The sequence below is a fragment of the Hypanus sabinus genome, chromosome 6 (genome assembly GCF_030144855.1).
Source record: "Hypanus sabinus isolate sHypSab1 chromosome 6, sHypSab1.hap1, whole genome shotgun sequence".
In the NCBI taxonomy this organism is placed as follows: domain Eukaryota; kingdom Metazoa; phylum Chordata; class Chondrichthyes; order Myliobatiformes; family Dasyatidae; genus Hypanus; species Hypanus sabinus.
The window spans coordinates 175,489,092-175,511,988 of NC_082711.1; the positions used below are offsets into that span (position 1 = coordinate 175,489,092).

Here is a 22,897-nt window from a genome sequence, read left to right on the forward strand (position 1 = left end):
TCAGTGGGAGGAGCCACAGGAGCAGTTAGTGGGGGGGGGGGTGTCCAGACAAGTATATGTAGTTCAACACATTCACCCCCCCCCCCCCCCCCCCCGTTTTAAAAGAGAGTCCCCATGGGGCGAAGTTTCTTATAAGTATATTTACAGGTTAAGTCGAGCAGGTGGTCGAATCTGTCGCTGCAATCTACGTAGCACCGGCTGTGATTGCACAGGTGTCGGTGGTGATTGCACCGGAGACGGTGGTTGTGCTGGTTCCGGCCTAACTGGAGGTGTCAGCCCACTAGGCGTCAGTGATCCCTCATGCGTGTATGAGGTGCCTGGTATATGCGTGTGCGAGACGCCCGGTATAGGAGTGTCGTGAGGAGTCTGTGTAGGGCTCGGTGTGCGCGGGAATCTGTTCCAAGTATGATTGGAAGCGTGCAAGCCAGAGCCCCCTGATCCAGTTGATGATCTTCACACAAGTATCAAGGACTTTCTTCAAATTTGGAGGCAATGTTTTTGATGCCAAAGCATGCCGATGAAGAAAACAATGGGTAACTTGCAAGTCTGGAATCTCTTTTTTTCATCAATGCAGAAAAGCCAGCTTTATTTCCAAGCATTGCAGGTGCCCCGTCAGTGCACACAGAACCAATGACTTTGATATCTAAATCATGTTTGGCAAAGAAGTCTTTCATCAGCTGTATCACATCCTTTGCAGTTGTGTTTGTTTTCAGATCTTTACAAAACAGGAAATCTTCCTTCACAGCACCATCATTGACATACCTCACTAATGTGATGAGTTGACTACAACTGGAGTCATCAGTTGACTCATCCAACTGAATAGAGATTTTAAGAGGACTAGCTCTGACATCTGAGATGACTTGGTCCAAAATATCTTCACTCAAATCACTGATTCAGTTGTGAATGACATTATTTGATAGGGGCACCTATTCAAATTTTTTTCTTCTTTGCCTAGGATAATTGTTGCCATTTCCAGTGCACATGGCTTGATGCAATTTTCCGCAATTGTATGGGGCTTCTTGGATTTGGCCACTTTATATGCCACTTGGTATGAAACAAGAAGCAGTGGTTTTTCAACAGAAATGAAGCCTAATTTTGGAAGAGTTCCATGTGAATCAAAACGAGCTCTTTTGATTTTCAATGACCCAACATCATGTCCTTCAACATCAGCTCCGCCATGCTCATTCTTGAAGTGCTCTTGAAGTTTGGATGGCTTCAGATTTGAGTTGGAAAACATAACGCTACAAAGAATGCACTGGGGTTTTTGCAAGCCATTATTTACTGTTGTGTAAGTGAAACCAAAGTACACATAGTCATCATTCCATTTCCTCCTTTTTGACATGATGAAGGGTTAATGAAGGGTTAAGGGTAAAGAGAAAAATATGAGCTAATATGAAGAAAAACTATCTGACTAAGTCAGGGATGACCACTTTACTCAACCAGACACGTTTATAGCAAAGTATCGCGAGAAACACGCTTTTGAATATTTGTGGTTACGCCAAGATAAATCGTCAGGTGGAAATGCTATGGGGACGCGATGCGACTTAGTAGGCTTCGCTTTACTGAATTTACATACCTATTTCCGAAGATTACCAGAGTAATGAACTCCCATCACACGATTCAAAGTCCTCGGTACTAACCATGATACCTCCTCAACTAACAGAATTCAAAATTATCAACGATTCAAGAAAAAAACCTTTTAAGAGAAGAAAAACCTTTGAAATTCAAAAACTTCTTTAATGCATTGAGACAAATACGAATGAATGACTTCAGCCGCTTTTTATCAAAGTGCGGCTTTTTAAAGTTTTATAATTGAATAATTTTCCTACTGCGGGTTTGGTTTTAACGCGAAGTCATTACTCAGTGGTTGATTCGGGACGTATAAAGATTTTGGCATTATGAGATGATTCTTAACTCTGAGATGTAACCTTCTAGCTAACATTGATGAGACTCCTCAACTGTGAGGTGTAACTCCCAGGTAACACTGATGAGAATCCTCAATGCTGACTCGGGCAGTGGGAGACTGGAGTGAGTTAACGTCTCTCTTGACTCAGGCAGCGGGAGACTGGAGTGTGCTTGGGACGAACATTACTACCACTTCTCAAGGCACACTGGCAGCTGGCTGAGTGATGACTTGTGACTCATCACTCAAGGACACAAGCCACTCTTTGTCGCACCCCCTGGGGGTGTGGGCACCCCAGGTTGGGAATCCCTGTGCTAGAGAGTTCACCAAGATTATGCCATGCTTCTGATGAAGTGATACAATATATTAGTGTTCCTTCAGTGCTGAGACAATATACTGGAATTGGTTGTGTAATACCCTTGTAGATGTATCATCAAAATAAAACTGCCATTATTTTGACACCAGGAGAGCTCAATAAATGTTGCCCTGTGGGTAATGTTGGTTCCTGAGATTTAAACTTTCAACAATATTTACTTGGGAGCTGCTAATTAGGCATGATATTGCATTTTACTTGCTATTTCAAGCTTTTTGGTCTATTTCACATTGGTATAATGGTAGGGAGAGGGAAGGTGATAAAATAAAATCTATAGGTTTTTACCTGACATTGTGGTTTACTTGTTAATTAAGAAATCCTAATCCACACCAGTGTTTCTTTGCAGAGGTACTTGAGCATCTTTTGAAATTATATAATACTTGCAAGTACTTGCTTCATAAAATTTTACACTTTTCTGAATTGGATTCTATTTGTCTCTTTTTGCACAACCATCCAGTCCATTGAAATCTTGGTGCAGTCTAAAGGTTTCCTTCTTGTTAAGCATTGAACCAATTTTATATCAATTGCAAACTGATTTATCATGCCCTCCTAATTTTAAATGTAAATTATTAACTTGTACTAAAGGTATGAAGGGACAGAGAGTAAATAGTCGTCAAATATTATCCTTTTCTGGCATAGTTACTTCAGTGGTGAGTGCCTCTGAAAAAGAGGGTAAAAGGTTGGACCAGTATCCTGGATTTAAAGCAACAATATTAGCGACATTTCTTTTAAATCACACTTCTCAGCATTTACAATTAATTTTCAGACTGCACCTTATTATTGTATTGTAGTTAGTGATTGAAAAGGATTGGGAGAAAATGTAGGTTGAATACTGCATTTAATTTTTAATAGTACTTTTGAATAGTACTTTTTGGTTTAGAAAAATTTTGAGTGCTCAGCTGTTGATAGCACTACAGAATGTGTGAAACAGCTTTCTGGTAGTCACAAAAGCTAAGAAATCTGACTAATAATTACTAAAATCTCTAAAAATGCCTTTTCTGCGGTAAATCTGTTAAATTATCACTACAAACAGTGAAGGGGTGAGTGATGGTGAGGCGAGTTCAGGAGATGAAGCAATGCAGATGGAGTTCTGATTCTAGTACAGCTGGCCTGGGAGCGTGGTTGGATCACTCTGGGTGCCATAAGGAGAAGAGCTGATTTTACTCGCTCTCCGCGATGTTCACTCTTCTCTCCAGGGTGCCGGAGCCTTTCACTGTCCATTGTTTGACCAATTTAAATACTGGCCCAGATAGACTGAAAAGACAGGGTGTCAGTTGGGAACAAGAGTGGGCTGCTCCGGGATTTGGATCTGAGGGCTTGTTTTTGGTTCCGAATGCTGTTGTTTCACTTTGTTTACATGGCTTGTATTTTTTTTTAAATTGGGTTCTTTCGTGTTTTTTGCTTTGTGGCTACCTGTGAGCAAGCAGATATCAAGGTTGCTTAATTTATACATTCTTTGATAAGTGTACTTGACTCTTGAATGCTGGTTAATTAATTTTTTTTGAACTTTTAAAACTTTTAGGTTGGTGGCATGTTCAAATAAGCCATTAAAGATTTCTGAAGAGCGGATTCAGACATATATCCAGAGAATAAACCAATGTTACAAAAGTAGTCGTCTGGAGGCTGATTCTAAGTCAGAAGTTGATCCATATGCATTTGATGATGGAGATGAGGAATTCAGCTTTCCTGATAAGAAAGACAAACAAGCCACTGAAAGGGATCCTGGAAGGAAACATGCACAGAAGGTGAGCCATGATAGATGAATTTTTCCATTGATGTTGCATTTCCAGAATAGCTTAGTTTATTGATGTCACTAAAATTTCATTTACACATGAAATTTTTGAGGCTGCAGTGTTTAAAATATCAAAAGAAATATTTTTATTCCATTTTCAAAGCTGGGTGAATAACCAGAAAGTTTTAGAGTGACAGAATTCCATCCAGAGCTTGCAACGTAGCCACATGAAGGCATGTACACCAAATGAATGGTGCAGGGGAAGGGAGATGCACAGGAAATGAGCTAAAAATGAACATTGGAATGGTAGGTGCTGAGGAGTTTACAGAAATAGGAAGTAGTGAAGCCAAGAAGGGCTTCAAGCAAAAGAATAAATTCTGACTTGGTGTTGCCTGGAACTTGGAGTCAATACAGTTCCACAAAGACAGTGACAGGTGAGTAGAATTTAATGTGAAATTGAACCTGGATGGCTTTAAAGAAGATAAAGAATGAAATTAACTTGAAGATTTGCAAAAGCTATGGCATGCATCTCCATGTAATGTTTTAAGAAGAATTAAACCATAACTTATTGAACATAATTCTTTATGCTCCAGTAGCAAATTCTGTGTATTAGAACAGAAATGAAATTGACAGAATCATTGAAGTATGTGGGGCAAATATGTAAAATTTATAAAATTGCAATATTGCAAATAGTTCTGTAGCTTGAGAGTTAATTGTGGTTTAAAAACCACACATACTGTATAAACTTCTGGTATACATTGGTCCAATTTCTCTGTGCTTTTCCTGCTTAATATCTGAAAATTATTTTATAAATATTCTGAAGTGAGCTGGACGCAGATACCTAGAAATAAATCTAAGTATTTCTATGAATCTGCTTCCTCCTCACTTTTGGACAGCCTAAGGTTTTCTCAAAATAGCTCATTTTTGATATAATTCCAATAAATCTTTATTGTGAAAAGTCTTTTCCCCTAGTGCTTGGTATGACCAATGAAATGTCAATAAATAACATTGATGGTTGAAAACAGTTACTTAGATGTAAATTAAAGGAAAATGCTCAAGTTTTGGACTCATAAATATCTGGTCACAAAATTCCACAACACAATACCAGTTGTACATTGATGCAGGTGTAAATTGTAATTTCTGTATTACAGAACGATAGTGAAAGTGCTGGCACATCTCACTCAACATTACCAGTAGAAGGAGAGGATGCCATGTCACTGTTCAATTCTGGAACAAAGCCTGGTATGGTTCACTTTTCTGTAACTTTGTCTTCTCACTTTCAAAATTCTCGGATCAATTGAAGATAGATATTTGGGATGTAAGTTTTGTGTTAGATTCCTATTATTAGCATGTTAAAAATGAACAACAACCATGGGAATGTTAAATATTTGGGCTACAAAATCTTGACCAGAATTTAGTTTGTGGATGCTCTGTATTTATTTATTACTGCTGCTTCTAAATTGTCATTTCATTGGTGTCCTCTGATTATTGTGTTTGATCAATCTTTGTTTTCAAATTTGTATTTTCAAAGAATCAAAAATTATTAGTTGGGTTGAGTTATTCTATTGCGATAAAGTAATCAGATACTGAGAAGGCCATTTTTGTGTGTGTTAGCTTTGTATATGTTTTATCGTCAGCAGGCGTCAGTCAAATCAAAAAAGCTGCTGCAGAGGAGGAGATTAGTTTTAAAGGGATTTCCAGGTTTAGAAAATGATTTTCTCATTTTCGTTTTCTTTCTCCCTTTTATTTTGAACTGATGGATGGGATTACATTTTCAATTGAACTTTGATAGGATCAATACGCACAAAATGCTGGAGGAACTCAGTAGGCCACGCAGCATCTATGGGGGGAAAAAAGTACAATCCACGTTTTGACCCAAAATGTCGACTGTACTTTTTGCCATAGATGCTCCCTGGCTTGCTGAGTTCCCTTTGCTTGGATTTTCAGCATTTGCAGATTTTCTCTAGTTTGTGATTGGATAGGATCAACTAGTTTAATTAATGTTGTTTTCTAACTTCTGACTTTTGTTTCTGAATTATATTAATTTTAGATTTCTTTTGCATATTTTTTCACATTTTTGATTGGATCTTTACAAAGACTTTTTAAAACAAAACTGTTGATAATTAGATAAGCATATAATACCTCCAGATTTTTGAGAACAAACCTGCTTTTAAGTGCTAGTTGATTGCTTCTTTACATTAACATAGCTAAGGCTAACAGTCTCATGGGGGTGGTGGGTAGTTGTGGATGTCAGTTTTGCTTGGCGTCCAATGTATTTCCTCAAGAGTCTCCATGGGCTATAAAATTGAGTGTTAAACCAAAACTTAATCCAGTTCTTTATGGTTGGAGTGTTATGGCCATTCCTCTGTACCATAACATCCTATCTAACAGTAAATTTTATTATACTGACCAAAGCAGGTTACGAGTGCAGCATGTCATTTGGGAATTAGGTATGGCATTGCTAGCAGTAGTCATATGTCATATTTTTAAAAATCCTCTAACTTGTAGAATTTTAATAGGTTTTCTCTAATTGTTGTAGATGGACAAAAGTCACCCTCGCACAATCGGACTGCATCCACCAGTCTCATGAATGAGGTTGATTTAGTTGTTTCATACAAAGACCTTGACAATCTGTTTGATGACGAGGATGAACTTGTGGTGAGATAGTTTGCTCAGTTTATACTTCCTGCTGCTTTTCCTTATTTGTTACTGAAGGAAGATAAAGTGACCGGCTAATATGTGTACAGATTTGGAATATGTAAAATTTGCAGATTTTTGTTTTTGGACATTTGATCCTGTTTGCCAATTTGCTTCTAAAACTTTCTGGATTTGTGGTGCAGGAAATATTAATTTTATTTCCTCCAGTGTGGGTTTAGTACTTTTTTTAAAAAAAGGATTATGTGGGTCAGCACAACATGGAGGACTGAAGGGCCTGTACTGTGCTGTAGTGTTCAATGGTTAAACAAGTATATTTACTTTTAAAATGTAGAAGAAAAACTTAAAAAAAAAAATGGAAATTGCATGGTTTACTTCACACAAGTGAGTCAGACTTGAATTGTTAATTATGGATCATGAACTTTGGAAAAACAAAATGCTAGTTTGTATAGCCATCTAAAGGAGTGGTTTAGTATGCACCATTTTTCTGAAGTGACCATTCATCTAAATGTTTTTAGCAGGCTATTTCTCGAACTGCACATGTTGGATTGGATGAAAAAATGAGCAACAGGGATTCAAAAGCAGGGCCTTTTGATGCTTTCCCCTGTATAAGTAAGCAAAAGTTCCTATTTTGAATTTGTAATCCAGGGAATATCCATTATCTGTTGTTTATCTTCTTGATTCTTGGTTTCCTTTTTAAAAAGAAAAATTGTTGTCTTTGTTTTTCTGTTGTATTGCCAAATTTGAGACTTACTGTGATTTAAATAATGAAGTATATATTTAGTGCCAATGTAAGAGTTGGTGTCTCTTTGTGCTGATCAAGGAAAAGTGTTTGTGCATCTCTTTAGTCTGCTGGTTTATGCTTATTAAAATGTTGAATTATTGGTCAGTTGTTATTGTATCTTGAACTTCAAGCTTATATGTACTTCCAATACCTGATGACAGAATTTTGAAATGCGCTTAATTGTAGAGCAAGTGGGCTGTGTAGTTTGGTAAATGGCTTACTGAAAAATTTCGGAGGTCGATTAAACTGAGCAATGCTGTATTTTGGTTCTGTTATCTTCTGTAGAATATTGTAGTATAATCTAGTGAGCTTGGATTCTTTTTCCTCAATGTTTGTTCTGTTCTTGATTTGTTTTCATAGGCTCTGCAGATCTCCAGCAAATGTTTCCCACACCTCCATCCTTGGAGCAACATGGTCCAGGCTACTCTCCAATGAATATTAACTGCAAAGAGTTTGGAGGTTTAGATAACACTCCAGGAATGACTCTAGATGGCCATCATTTTACTACAAGTTTGAATCATTTCAAGGTTGAAGTAGAGGAAGGCATGGGTAGCCCAAAGCCTTCAGAGATCAAGGTAACAAAGTTAAAAATAGTTTCTTTAAAACTATTTTGAAAAGAATATTAAAGAGATTTTTAAAATCAATTTAATGGATTAAACTGATTATATAGACTGTAATGGTATCCACTTCTATGTTCAAAAACACCTCAATACCATGGCAACCAGATATTAATTGGCATTTTTGTAGGAAGTCATCCCAGGAGTCTCCTTAGGTGGAAATGAAACAATATTTTCTGCATTCGATCTGGCATTGTTACTATTGTTTAATCCAAAACCTGGATTAAAGTTCTCTTTCCTATTTTCCTTCCTTAGGACTTTTCTTATGTCTATTGCCCTGAGAAGTGCCAAGGCTATGTGGGTTGTACTATGTTTGCACCATTGAAAATTTTACCAAGCCAGTGTATGCCGCCCGTCAAACTGCTAGAGGAGTGTATCTATCGTCCATCATGGACAGTTGGCAAGCTAGACCTGCTCCCTCCTGTTCCTCCCATGCCGTATATCCGGGACATGTAAGTTTATGTTGCACTGTTGGTTAATCAGGTTCAGACAATTGCAAAACTGTATTCAAGCAGGAAATCGTTACTTTGAATGGATCAGAAGAGAATTAATGATAGGTTTTAAATAGAACTACTTCCAGTGACTTCTGTGTCACTGATAGGGAAGTCATAAATTACAGTTCCTCTAAGAGGTTAAGAACATGAAATGCTTAAACATTGGAAATAGAAATGATTGTAGGGTTTTAGTTGATAATTATTTGATGAAGAAGAGGGTACAGAGTAATGCTGAAAGCAGGAGTCATTTTAGTGTTAGCAAGTTGTTACATTGTTGTCTAATTGGCTTCTCTCCAGGCATCTGTTATTATTATTTGAGTGCAAAGGTGCAGTGGGCCAGTAATTTATTCCCTGTTCCAGAAATGTACAGTATTTTGTCTTGCACTTTGTCAACTGTCTTGATTTTAAGGTTAATAGATCAATTCTTCATTTCTTTCCTGTAATTGGGATTAAAAATATACTCACTTTTTAATCTGATTAAAGTGCAAGAAGTCCTGCTACTTCTGTTCTACTGATTCTTCATGTATCTGGTGCTTATAAGAGGCTTGGAGTTGTTTACTGTCCACTTTGTGGTGTCTTTAGATGAACAATATAGCTGAATTAATCTTGCATAGTTGAAACTGTTTTTAACCTCTCTAGGTTTTTGCTTTCATTCTCTTGTTGAAAATCTCTGCACTTGGTATCTACTATCATGGAATCATGGAATCGTGGAATGCACAATGCTTAGCCCTGTCATAGCCACAAAAGGAAGTTAATCCCACTGAGAATTTGGATCTGTAACTAGCAGAATGGGTTGAACTTGTTAACCATGTTGTGTAAACCTAAATGCTGTGTATCACTCAGCTGTTAGTAGGGCCTCCTGGTTTATGATTGGAGTACAGGCAATAATCAGTGTAGATTTAGCTAAAGAAATCAGTGCCATAATTTGTTCATGAAACTATATTTTAAAGGAAATGGTATAATTTATAATCAGTCCATCTGCTGTAGTATTTTCCTGATTGGATGAGTGACTCGCAGTGAAAATTCTGTGTTTACAGACTGAGAAAACAAAAGCATTTTGTCTATCCTGTTCTTTACATTCAACTTGTGTGTATATGTCAAAACTTAAATACATTTTTGATATGGGTTTAACTAATAATCTGCTCTGTTTTGTAGAAACATTCCCAGTGTTGGTAGTGGTATGGATCAAGATTACATTCAGACTTGCACACCACAAATGCATACCCCATTTGGAGTGACGAATAGTGCTCCTCCCAGTAATAGTGGTGCTGGTGTTCTTCCATCACCTGCCACTCCACGCATCTCTGCCCCTACTCCCAGAACACCAAGGACGCCACGCACTCCTCGTGGTTGCGGGGGCCCAGCCAGTGTCCAAGGCTCAGTGAAATATGAGAACTCTGATTTGTATTCGCCTGCCTCTACGCCTTCAACGTGTCGCCCGCTAAACTCAGTAGAACCTGCAACAGTGCAATCCATCCCGGAGGCACACAGCCTTTATGTAAACTTGATTTTATCTGATTCCATTATGAATCTCTTTAAAGACTGTAGCTTCGACAGTTGCTGCATCTGTGTCTGCAACATGAACATCAAAGGAGCCGATGTTGGCTTGTACATCCCAGACCCAACCAAAGAATCTCAGATCTCCTGTACGTGCGGATTTAGTGCTGTCATGAACCGAAGGTTTGGAAACAACTCTGGGCTCTTTTTGGAAGATGAAGTGGATATCATTGGGCGAAACACGGATTGCAGCAGTGAGGTTGAGAAACGATTAGAGGACCTCAGGAGTGTTTCTCTTGAACAAGGGGAAGGAAGCCCCAAGGAGCCTCTGAAAGTGCCTGATGAGTTAATATTGCTACTTCAGGACCAGTGCACTAATCCCTTCTCCCCGCTGAGATCGGTGGATCCTTCAGTAGTGGCAAAATTGCGGACAGTGGGATCACCAGTACGTGTGGAGGATAAAGATTATCACAGGGAATGTTATTTGGCTTTGGAGCAGGGATATCAATTCATGGAAAATATGTCAGGAGGAAAGCTTGATGAAACACTCATGAAAAGCTCTTGTTTGCATTTATGGTCAAGAAGAAATGGTGAGTTGTTCTTAATTTGATGGGTAGCAGCAGAGTTCATCAGTTTTTTAGAATGGATTGTATTTTTTCTAATTAATGATAATAGAATCATACAGCACAGAAACAGGCCTATTTACCATGCACTGGGACCATACCTCTCTCATCCATGTACCTATCCAGAGTTCTCTTAAATGTTGTAATCTACCACCTCTAATGGCAACTCATTCCACACTTGCACCACCCCAAGTGATGTTGTTGTTCCTCAGGTTCCCTTTATAAATATTTCACCTTTCACTCTAAACCTCTAGTTGTGGCATTACTCAACTTTAAAAGTTGAAAAAGCCTGCTTATATTACTCTTATTTATACCCTTCATAATTTTGTATACCTCAATAAGACCTCCACTTATTCTCCTGCGCACCAGGGAATGAAGTCCTTACCTTTATATTTTAGCGAAACAACATGATAACAGGTCTCTCCAACCCAACAAGCCCATGCTGCCCAATTAACATACTAACCCATGCGTCTTTGAAATGTGTGTGGAAACTGGAGCACAAGGAGGAAACCCAAGCAGTCATGGGAAAACGTACAAGCAGCGAGAAATGAACCCAGTTCACTGATGCTGTAATAATGTTACGTTAATCTCTGTGCTACTGTGTTGCCCCTATTCAACCTTTCCCAATAACCCGGGTGCTCAAGTTCTAGTTCATTTGTTATGTGCCATGTCGTATGGTGTGGATGATCATGGTCTTTCCATGACCTTGATTGTTCTTAGCAATTTTTTCTACAGAAATGGTTAGCTATAATCAGTACTCTTCAGAAATTGTCTACTCAGCGGTCAATGGCCGCATAATCAGGACTTGTGATATACACCAGCTGCTCATATGATTATCCACCAGCTGCTCTCATGTCTTTATGTGACCCTGATTGTTGGGGAGCTAAGCAGGTGTTACACATTACCCAAGGGTGACCTGTGGGCTAACGGAGGGAAGGAGTGCCTTACACCTCCTTTGGTAGAGCCGTAGCTCCACCCCACCACCCAAGGTCCTGGTAACATCCTTGTAAATTTTCTCTGAACTCTTTCTAGCTTATTAATGACTTTCCTGTATATAAGTGGCAGAACTGCATACAATATTCCAAATTTGGCATCACCAACATCTTGTATAGCTGTAATATAACAACCCAACTGCTGTAATCAGTGCTCTGATTTATGAAGGCGAATGTGCCAAAAACATTGACTCTTATCTGTGACACCATTTTCATGTAATTATGGATCTGTATTCCCAGATCCCTCTGTTCTACCATACTCCTCAGTGCCGTACTGCTCACCATATAAGACCTACACTGACTGGTTCTCCCAAAGTGCAACACGTCACACTTGTCTGCATTAAATTCCATCTGCCATTTTTTTAGCCCATTCTTCCAGCTGGTCCAGATCATGCTGTAAGTTTGTTTTAGTCTTCCTCAGTGTCCACTGTGCCCTTAATGCAAATTTTCTGATCCAGTTTATCACATTATCATTTGAATTATTAATATAGATGATAGGGACCCAGGATTGATTCCTGTGGCCTACCACTAGTCACAGGTCTTCATTCTGAGAGATTGTTGAATTTTATTTTGGTTATGATGAATAATTTTGCACCAACTGCTTTTTCAGAATGCTTCAGATACTCTCTGATAGTATCGTGTTTGGATATTTGCTGCTAAATTTCAATTGTAACTTTGCAAAAGTGATCTAGTTAAAAGATTGACTAGTTTTTAAAAATTTACAGAAATAATATGAACAAATTATTTGGCAATTGATCCTGTGGTTCACTGTAATGGAAAAGAATTGACAAATGTTCAACTGTTTATAGAGAGAAGAAATTGATTGGCTTCTGAAAATGATTTACTTGAGAGATACCAAAACATGCTCAAAAATGTAGCTTATGTTTTTTTTAATAAATATTTAGAGATTTATGTAATGCTGTAGAATCAATAAGCATTTTTATTTTTTTTCTTAAACATTATGCTCTGGTCATGCCATATTTATTGTTCTGCTATTTTCTCTAATATTTTCATAATTCTGTGCTTTTTTTTACAAAAATAAGATGGAGATAATTTTAAGTAACCACCTACTTTGGTAATGGGAATAGTTTTCAAATGTATTTGTTTCAAATACCTTTGTTAATGTGTGTTGTATCATAACATTATCATATAGTTACACAGCATGGAAAGAGGCTTTTGGGCCCAGCGCATGCTGACCATGCCTATCTTAAGCTAGTTCCATTTGCCTTTGTTTGGCCTAAATGCATGTCTAAATATTTCTTTTCCCCGTACCTGTCCAAATATCTTTAAAATTTTGTAATTGTACTTCTACCGTGTGCGCAAAACATGCCCTTCAGGTTGCCTTGAAATCTTTCCCTTCTCATCTTAAACCCATGCAGACTAGTTTCAGACTTCTCTATCCTGATGAAAAGATTCTATCTAATCTGTCTGTCCCTTTTATGATTTTATAAACCTCTGTAGGGCTACCCCTCGACTTCTTTCGTCCAAGCAAAATGCATTCAGTCCATTCAGTCTCTTCTTGTTGACGTATGTTCTCCACTCTAGGCAAGAGCTTAGTATTTTTTTTCCTGCACCTTTTTTTTCAGCTTTATCACTTCCTTGTAGCTTGGCAACTAGAACCGTGTACAATATTTTAACTGTGTTCCAACCAACAATTTCTATTACTAACATAATGCCCCAACTCTTGTATTGAAGGCCTCCACATTGTCAGCCCAGCCCATCCCAATCTCCTTTCTGTTAGCAACTTGTATCCACTCTTTTGTTATCTTTGGGCCATTTTTGTGTTGGTTTGGCATCGTTGTGACATGTATTACAAATGAGAAAGAGAGAAAACCTGATTAATATATTGCTTTTTATATTCTTTGAATGTCTCAAAACTACTTTTCATAAAACCATGAAACATAGAAGCATAATTAGGCAATTTAGCCCATCAAGTCTACTCTGCCATTCCATCATGACTCTCAATCCATTCTTCTGCCTTCTCCCTGTAACCTTTGATGCCCTGACTAATCAACTACTTATCAACCTCTGCTTTAAATATACCCAATGACTTGGCTTACACAGCTGTCTGTGGCAATGAATTCCACTCATTCACCACCCTCTGGCTAAAGAAATTCCTCTACATCTTTGTTCTAAAGGGACTCCTATTCAAAGGCTGTGCCCTCTGGTCTTAGACACCCACATTAGAAATATCTTCCCCAAGTCTACTCTATCTAAACCTTTCAGTATTTGATGGGCTTCAATAAGATCCCTCCCCTCACTCCTCTAGTGAATAGAGGCCCAGAGCTCTTAAATGCTCTGCGTATGTTAACCCTTATATTTTTTGGAATCATTTTTGTGAAATGTAGATATTTCTGTATGCAAACACAGTTGATTATTTTGCTTCTGAACTGTTTCAAATGGTGTTAACTAAAGTAACCAGGTCAAATGGTAAGATTTGACTAGCTCACTTTTACATGGAAAATCCAGAAGCAGCGTTACCCTGTTAAAACCTTCACTTCAGTTTTGTAAGTCACTGAATTATGTTCTTAAATAATGATTTAATATTTTAGAAGCGGGTAATAACCTGTGCCACATTCTCTGTCAATCTGTTGGTGCTCCAATGCCAACTGATAATTATTTCCTGACCATTTCTAGCTGATTGAGTGAATGCAAGATTATGTAAGATGAAATACTTCTATTTTTAATCCAGATTGTTTTTTTTGTTCATTGCACATATTGAATGTTACGAGATTCTTGAAAATGCTATTAAGAATGAACACTTAGAGTCTGTATTCATCTGTTTAATTAAATGGAATGTTGATCCACATTAAAATAAGCAGTTTAATGTCTGATTAAAATGGCATAAGCTATGCTTAGTGTTTGCTTGTTAATATGCACAATATATTTTAAGGTAAATGGAAACTACATTTTTTCCTGAAATTTTGAGTTCCTATTCCTGAAGGTAAAATTGTTCTCTTTTTTTCTTCCAGCTGTGGATGTCAGCATGCTGTGCTCACAAGATCTTCTGCGCCTGCTTCTCTCTCTTCAACCTGTTCTGCAGGATGCCATTCAGAAGAAACGAGCAGTCAGGTCATGGGAGAGCATTCAGCATGTCCAAGGACCACTCACTTGGCAACAGTTCCACAAACTGGCTGGTCGGGGATCTTATGGTAAAATAACTACTACCTTAGTTTGCTGCCATTGGATGCAGTGTATTTACCAATATATTAATAGAGTTATGAAAGTAGTTTTAATCTCCAGTTTAATCTCTATAAATCTCTGTAACCTCTGTAAATTCATCATGAAGTCATGATTACCAGTACTAGGCTATACAAATAGGATAACTATTAATTTTGCAAAGCATCTTAAAGTGATTTACAGGGGCATTTTCATCCAGAATTGGACATGGGGATATTCAGGGAGATGGTCAAATGCTTTGGTCAATGAGATTGATTTTAAAGTATCTTAGAGGAGAAAAAAGATACAGCATGATCTTGGGAAGATCTCCAAAGTTTAGAGCCTTGGCAGGTGAAAATGTGGCATCATGTTTGAATAATTTAAGGATGATCGAAAAATCAAAATTTAAGTATTTTAAAGTAGTTTTGGGCAGTCATTGGGACTTGTGACCCAGGATGACTGACTTCCACTCTGTGTTGTGGTTCTAAAGTTACAGGTATACCCAGGTATATTGTGGAACCTTAAATTGTACCACAAGTGGGGCAGAGTATGTCTAGTGTGTTGATGGTTCTTATAGTGGTGTACTCCTGTTGTTAATCCTGAGTTCCTGGTGCATAGATTTGAGGATCCCAATGCCATTCTCAATACTCCTTCTTTGAGCCATAAAGGACCATGGATTTTTGGTCAATGGGGAGGTTGAATTTATTTGAAAGAGGCTCTGAGCTCTCCAACTGGAAACTCCTTCCCGTGATAGAGTTTGGAATAAAGTGCTTGTTTTGGGAGACATGTTAGGCAGGTTAATGACATGTGTTTGCCCAGAAGAACTGACCGAGAGAGATCAGTGCTAGGAATTTTGGCTGGGAGCAATATTGCTTTGTCTTTTTCCAACAGATTTCAAGGATTTTATAGAGGAGGCATTGGTGCCATCTTTCCAGTGCATTGAAATGGCTGCTGTATATAGTCAGAAGATCAAAGATTACCTGCTGCCCAATAGTCCATGTGGTTTGTCCTAGGTTTTAGTTCTAGGTCTGGAGACATTCTCTCAATTGACCTGTGGCTGTACTGACCTATTGAGGGCAATGTGAATTTCATTACTGATGTCCGCCCTTTCTGAGGTGTGACACGCGAGCTATAAGAAGTGGTCCGTGCTTTTCATGGTTGCCAGGGAGTGTTGGGCAGTGGGGCTAGATTGGTTGTGGACCTGAGGATATTGTATGTAATGGATATCCTGAAAAGTACTACTGTGAACAGGTGGAGCAGATAAGTGTGGGTGAGTGTGGCTGGGAGATGTGAAAGCAAGAATGAGTATTTTAAAATCCATTTTATTTATAACCAGTTATAGGTTAGCATACACAGACTTGATAGATATTTGTCAAGATAGTCAGGAAAATGTTGGATGATACTGAGGGAAAAAAAAGCCAAGAAAATGTTAGGACTGTCAATTCTTGAACTAAAATGTGCATGACAAAGGTTCCTGCAGCAGATGTGTTGAAGTGTTGTTCCTTGTTACCCTAGTCTGATATAATTTTGGGTCAGTGGCTGTGGAATGGAATTTTTGTTAAGTACTAACAACCATGTTGTTACTTTATCATCTTGGAGCAAGTTTCTGATCTATCTGTTTTATACCCACATATGAATGAGAGAGGGAGAGGGAGAGAGATCTCTTTGGTCTATGTTCTAACATCATTTGGTGAGGTCTCCCTGTTCTCCCTTCACACAAAACTTTTCGAATTTATTTATAGGATGTAGCTGCAGGCAACTTCAAATTAATTAAATTTGCTTTTGTGGGACAGTAATAAGGGTTAGCTGCTTTCTTAAGTTGCCCTAACAAGTTAGAACAATTCACCCTATGATCCATGTCCTCGGTAAATACGGATGCAAAATACTTATTTAGGACCTCACTCACATTCTCCAACTTCAAATACATGAACTGTCCTCCATCCTTCAGTGATCCTACCAGTTCCTCTGTTAACCTCTTGCTCTTGATGGTTTGTATAAAATGCCTTGGGATTCTCTTTAATCCTACATGGCAAGGATTTTCCATGGCCCCTCCAGGCTCTCCTAATTCTCTCCTTGAGTTCTTTTCTGGCTTATTTATAATCCACAACAAGTTCTCTTTATTTTAGCTTCCCAAACAGCAAAAAGGAAACTATAGACCTTTTGGCCTGACATCAGTGGTTGGGAAGTTATTGGAATCGATTGTTAGGGATGAAATTATGGAGCATGGTTACCTGAAAGGAAAATCCTGCCTGACTAACCTACTGCAGTTTTTTTGAGGAAATTACAAGCAGGGTAGACAAAGGAAATGAAGTAGATGTGGATTTTTCAGAAGGCCTTTGACAAGGTGCAACATGTGAGGGTGTCATGCAGCCGACAGGATAGTCTAATTCTCTGCTTTGTGAGTATTGTTCATACTCGGATTGGTTGTGCTAACCTGGCTAATGCTGATGAAGGCTAAAGTCAGAAACTTGCTCCTGAAAGTATGAAATGAAAGTTGTTTATCAAAATAATTGTTTAAAGTATTGGATTGTTATTGCTGTGCGTTTTCGAACAGTGCAACTCTGTTATGTAGATGATTTTGAGCATGAGATAATTAACCTACATTTCATCAGGCATGGGTTGATACTCGTAATGGATTTTGTACAAAGAGAATCTGTGTTTGTGGTGTATCTTAGGGTGCTCAAAAGCACTTTACAACTGGCGAATTGAAATGAGTTATATTTTGTAATTGTTGGTGCACATCAGGGCCCCAAAATAACAATGAAATAGCAAACAGTTAATCATCTACAATAAAAAGATAATCAATTTGTGGTGAGCTCATCCACTCCCTTTAACAGTGCCATTAGATTTTTGAAAACCCTAAGTTTAGAGACAGCTTTGTTCAGCATCCTTTTTACTTGGAAGTGTCAACATAGATTGAGTTTAAAAACTATGGTGGGATTTGAACCCGCACCACCTGATTTGTACAAGAGTGCCAAACTTGAAACTGAGTACGTTATGCTGATCCCATGAGAGTAATCTCAGAGAGCAGTCCTTTTCCTTAAAGTAGTTTTGACAATGTTGTGATCTCAGTGCTTCAGAACGAGATGTTTTAGGATAACATTTTACATAAGCAGTTGCGGTAATTCTCTAATTATTTGGAAACAGCAGAGTAACTGACCATATTGTGTTTGAAAGTAAATAGGCAAGAAGCCAAAATAATTGCCCACTCATCACATGGTAAAGATTCCAAGATTCTTTTATGTTTAAAAAATGTGTTATTCACATTCCAGCAGTAGAGCATTCTGCATATTATTTAAGATGGGCTTGGAGTAGTATACACATACCATTAGTATTACGTGTGGAGGAATGACATTGATGTGGATTAGATAGACCAGCAAGTCTATTTTCATGTTGTGATTTTATATCTGGTTTGATAGTGGAGACTTAAAAAGGATATTGTCAACCAGACCTGTGGTTATAAAGATGCAGGTACACCATACAAAGTAACAGCTATTACGTGATAGGGGTAAAGCAGGAGAGTATAAAAGACTGATAATTTGAGCAATTGGGTCTTAACTGATGGCATCTTTCATCAACACAGGTACTGATGAGTCCCCGGAGCCACTTCCTATCCCAACGTTTATGTTAGGTTATGAATGCGATTTTCTGGTGTTATCTCCATTTGCATTGCCATATTGGGAGAAGCTTCTCCTTGAGCCCTATGGATCACAGAGGGATATTGGGTATGTGGTGGTATGTCCGGAAAACGAAGCCCTTTTAAATGGAGCAAGGAATTTCTTTCGTGATCTTAGTGCAGTCTACGAGGTAAGTAATCATTTATGTATATGAATTTAAATATTTAAAAGGTAAATTCCTTTTGCCAAAATGATGGTTTAAATGAAACCACAATGCAAAAATATTGTTGAGAATTTCAACAAATGCTCTTTTGCTTGAACTTCAGTCCTGTAGACTTGGACAGCACAGGCCTATCTCAAAGTTGCTTCCTGATGGCATCATGAAAGTGGGGACCAAAGCAGCTTTGAAAATTGCAGAACAGCCGGTAACTGACTGGTTCTCTCAGCATTGTATGAACACCAACAGTGAAGCTTATTCCAAACTGAAACTTTACGCTGAAGTATGCAGACATGATCTGGGTGAGTACTTGTGATCAATGGTAAGCTAGCATGATAATTCCTTGTCACATAATTGTTAAATGATCTATTATCTTGAGTGCCTATGTCATGTATATTAATTGATTTCTAATACTAAAGCAGACAACATACTGAACATAGCAATTTCTTTGCAAATAAGACAGATTGCACAGTTAACCGACTGCACATTTGCTATTTTATACAGAAAAACATTAGAACCCTGGTTTCACTCTTTTTACTAGCATGTGCTATTTGTGAAGTCTTGGAAATGTGTTAACATAAGATACTATATGCTAAAAGTCTACAAAAAAAATTAACATTTCTGGTGAAGGACATTTATCAAAAGACCTGGATCACGAAGTTAACTGGAGTACTATATGTCCAAGATTCTAGCAGATGCATCTACTTCCAAAAGTTTTTATTTTTATCCTCCTGAGTTGTTCTGATCAATATTTGAGAGAGTTTAAATAAATGTCATTTTGTGCATTTTGTAAGAAACTTGCAGCCGTGCTCAGTGTTTTAAAATATATATTTTCTCCTTGTTTCAGGCCCATATCTTGCTGGTCAAACACTGGACAGTTCCTTGTTATCACAACCTAACCCTGTTTCCCCATCCAGTCGGTCCACTACTTCTCAGACTCCATTACAGTGTTCTGCTGGGGCTGCATCTGCTGTAGCCTCCAACTCCACTCCTGTACTGACCAGTACTTTAACAAACACTGCTGCAGCCTCCACGGTTGCCGCTGCCACTTCGAGCGTGCCCCTGGCCAATTCATCATCTGCTGTCAAACAGTGTTCCTCCTTTTCGTCATTTACACATTTGAACAACAACTCTAGTGCTGTGACTGCACAGGGATCAGCCACCCAGAATGGACAACTACCCCAGCAGAATACTGGAACATCCAATGACGCAACAACAGGTGGTACAGGGCAGCAGCATCAGGATCCTCCGGAGAGGTAAGCGAGTTGCCATTTTAAAATGCTCTGATTTGTGAATATTTTGCACTTGAATGAACTGAACCTCGCATGTCTGCAGTCCATTTCATGTGCAAGTATAGAGGATGTTGTTTGGATACAAAGCAGATTATAACAAAGTTTCTTTCTTGATCTATAAAATTCCATGATGCTGTTGGGTCATGAATTCTACAATTTAGACCCAGCAACAATATTGGAAGATGATAAATTTCCAAGTCAGAACGGTATGCAACTATAACTGACATCCTTGGAATTCATGGAATTAGAATTGTAAAGGCTCCAATTTTTAGTGTGCAGGGAATAACCACTGACTAAAAGTGCAACTGAATCATAATACAGTGGATATGAGAGCAGGAGATAAACTGCGTATCCTTCAATGACTGTTTCTAAAAGTGACCCCAAATTGTTTCACTAGTGGCAAGACAAAAATTAGAAATGAAAAGAAATAAAGAGTTGTTCTTAGTACTGCAGATGTGGTCTAACCATGCTTTGGTAATATAATTTTTCTTGCATTTTTTGATAGGAACAAACAAACAGCAGTAATAAGAAAGATGTTAAAATGCATCTTTTGTTTTTGTGTATGCAGTTTCTATAATTTGGATTCCTCTTGTACCAAAGAGGTTGTCTATTATCACAAATCCAGGAGAATATATACAATCCATTGGAATCTGAAAGCCATTGGACCCAGGACCTGAAATATGTACAAATGCTCTAACTTGAGCAATTTATATGTCATTGTTTCTGCCTGTTTGGTTCAATTATCGTAGGGTGTTATGCAGCTTTGGTTTGAAAGAGTTATGTCAGATAAACATCAGGACAGTCGTCCGGACTTTTTGACGGCAATGAAATCTATTAAGATGGGGGTGAATCAGAAGAGGCATTACTAATGCTGTCTTCATCATACAGATGTGTCACAGAAGTTACTTGTCCATGTTTTTTTTTTGGCTCCCGTTGATAGCCGCCCAAAATACAGGGATATTGTAGAGTCCTGAGAGTAATGTGTCTTTAATGTAATTGGTGAACACTGTGAATAACAGATTACTGGATTCCTATCATAGAGATAGAAGATTGATTCACTATTCATATCTTCATCAAACCATTGAATGTTCTTTTCTGCTGCAGAGCCCCCCCTTGACTTACTGATTCAAATTCATGTTTTGGGCAGAGTACAGATGGGTTGTTTTCTTTTCCTGCTGGAGATAAGATTGCTGTCTTCACCTCTCGGTAAAATTGAATGCTAGTATTTACTAATTATAAATGTATTTCGGTGGAGCTTTAAACCCATGCATGCCTTGTTTTTTTTTAAAAAGAAATGTCAAAAACAATTAAATATTTTCTTTATGCCTTGGAGAGAAAAATAATAGGAGTTGCAAAATACTACTTGTTTGCAATTCTGAATTATAAAATAATAGAGCTGATGGTATGTTTTTGTATGTCCATGACAGAGAATGTACTTTGGGCTGGCCAGTCAAGGAGATGAACCTATGAAAATAGAATAATTATTTTACTTTCAGAAGGAATAAATTATTTTCCAGGTATCAGTGATACCAGCTTGTATATGGCCAAGGAGTAAATGCAATTGGCTTTCCTTACATTTCCTTGCAATATGGAAGTAGGCCATTCTGCCCATAGCATATACTGGCTCTCAGAGTATGCAGATTGTCCTATCTGTCACTACTTACCTGTGTAATCTGTTTTCTCTCCGCTGCTCATTGATTCCCTTCTGACACTCACCTACACTATGGGCAGTGAATAGTAACCAATTAACTGATCAGCAAGCACATTTTTGGGATGCACAGGGGAGGATCATATTGAGAAGCTGCAAACTCCATTCATGTACCATTCAAGGTTGGGATCAAGTCACTAGATCTGTGTGTCATTGTTGACAAATGCACAATTATACCACCCTTGTTTTGTACTGATACTGTAATGCCTTGGTTAATAATATGCAGTTATATGCTGACTTTTGATTCTTTTTGTTTGTATTGCAGCACCATGGAAAGGGATAAAATTGGGGTCCCGACAGAAGGGGAATCACATGCTGTCACTTATCCACCATCTATTGTTGTATACATTGTGGATCCTTTTACATATAATACTGACGATGAAAGTTCGTCGTCTTCAAATGTTTGGACACTCGGGCTGTTGCGCTGCTACTTGGAGATGATCCATTTCTTGCCCCAGCACATCAAAAATGCAATATCTGTGCAGGTGGGTACAGGTTTTTAAGATGAGAAAGTGACTATAGAAGAGAAACTAGTTCCTTTAATATTGTTGCAAGATTGCTTTAGCATTCGAAGAATACCTCTTCTTCAAGTCTAAGATCTTTATGCATTGACCTCTATAGGAACCCATGTAATGCATTTGGAGGTGTTTGTTTTGTGTGTTAGGGTGGTGGATAATTATTTGTAATTTGAAGATTATCTGATACTAGGGTGCTTTAAAACAATCACATTGGAGCATTAGACAGACAGACAAACATACTTTATTGATCCCAAGGGAAATTGGGTTTCGTCACAGCTGCACCAACCAGGAATAGTGTAGAAATATAGCAATATAAAACCATAAATAAATAATAACAAGTTAATCATGCCAAGTGGAAATAAGTCCAGGACCAGCCTATTGGCTCGGGGTGTCTGACACTCTGAGGGATACACTTGAAGGTAAAATTTGAAGGATTTTGTGGTGATTCATCATAGAATGAAAGTTTATAAATATTTTCTGTTACCCACCTGGCTTTATCTAGACTGTCTGGAGTGAAGGGAATCCTTTTTTCCACAGGTCCAGGTGCCTTGCAGCAGTAATTTAATTGTGAAGGCCTCCTGAAAGTCAAAGTACACCAAATCCCTTGCTGTTTCCCCTTTATCCTTTTTGTTACAATCTCCGAGTCATAACAAATTTGTCAAGTGTGACCTTTCTTTCATAGACTCTGTCCAGTCCTATTGTTTTCTAAAGGCCAG

At 38.1% G+C, this 22,897-nt stretch overlaps 1 protein-coding gene across 2 annotated transcripts in view; it reads left to right on the forward strand.

The window, feature by feature from the left end:
* The window catches only part of med13a (mediator complex subunit 13a), a 192,705-nt gene that overhangs the window by 128,796 nt on the left and 41,012 nt on the right, over nucleotides 1-22,897 (forward strand). Inside the window, exons 11-22 of one of the 2 annotated variants that reach the window (XM_059973634.1) lie at nucleotides 3,799-4,021; nucleotides 5,160-5,250; nucleotides 6,548-6,666; nucleotides 7,182-7,275; nucleotides 7,808-8,022; nucleotides 8,320-8,516; nucleotides 9,714-10,645; nucleotides 14,643-14,822; nucleotides 18,413-18,636; nucleotides 18,773-18,965; nucleotides 19,511-19,919; nucleotides 21,929-22,148. In XM_059973634.1, the coding sequence (XP_059829617.1) occupies nucleotides 3,799-4,021; nucleotides 5,160-5,250; nucleotides 6,548-6,666; nucleotides 7,182-7,275; nucleotides 7,808-8,022; nucleotides 8,320-8,516; nucleotides 9,714-10,645; nucleotides 14,643-14,822; nucleotides 18,413-18,636; nucleotides 18,773-18,965; nucleotides 19,511-19,919; nucleotides 21,929-22,148 (3,097 nt within the window). The remainder of the gene's footprint in view (nucleotides 1-3,798; nucleotides 4,022-5,159; nucleotides 5,251-6,547; nucleotides 6,667-7,181; nucleotides 7,276-7,807; nucleotides 8,023-8,319; nucleotides 8,517-9,713; nucleotides 10,646-14,642; nucleotides 14,823-18,412; nucleotides 18,637-18,772; nucleotides 18,966-19,510; nucleotides 19,920-21,928; nucleotides 22,149-22,897) is intronic. The other variant, XM_059973636.1, reaches the window with a different exon arrangement.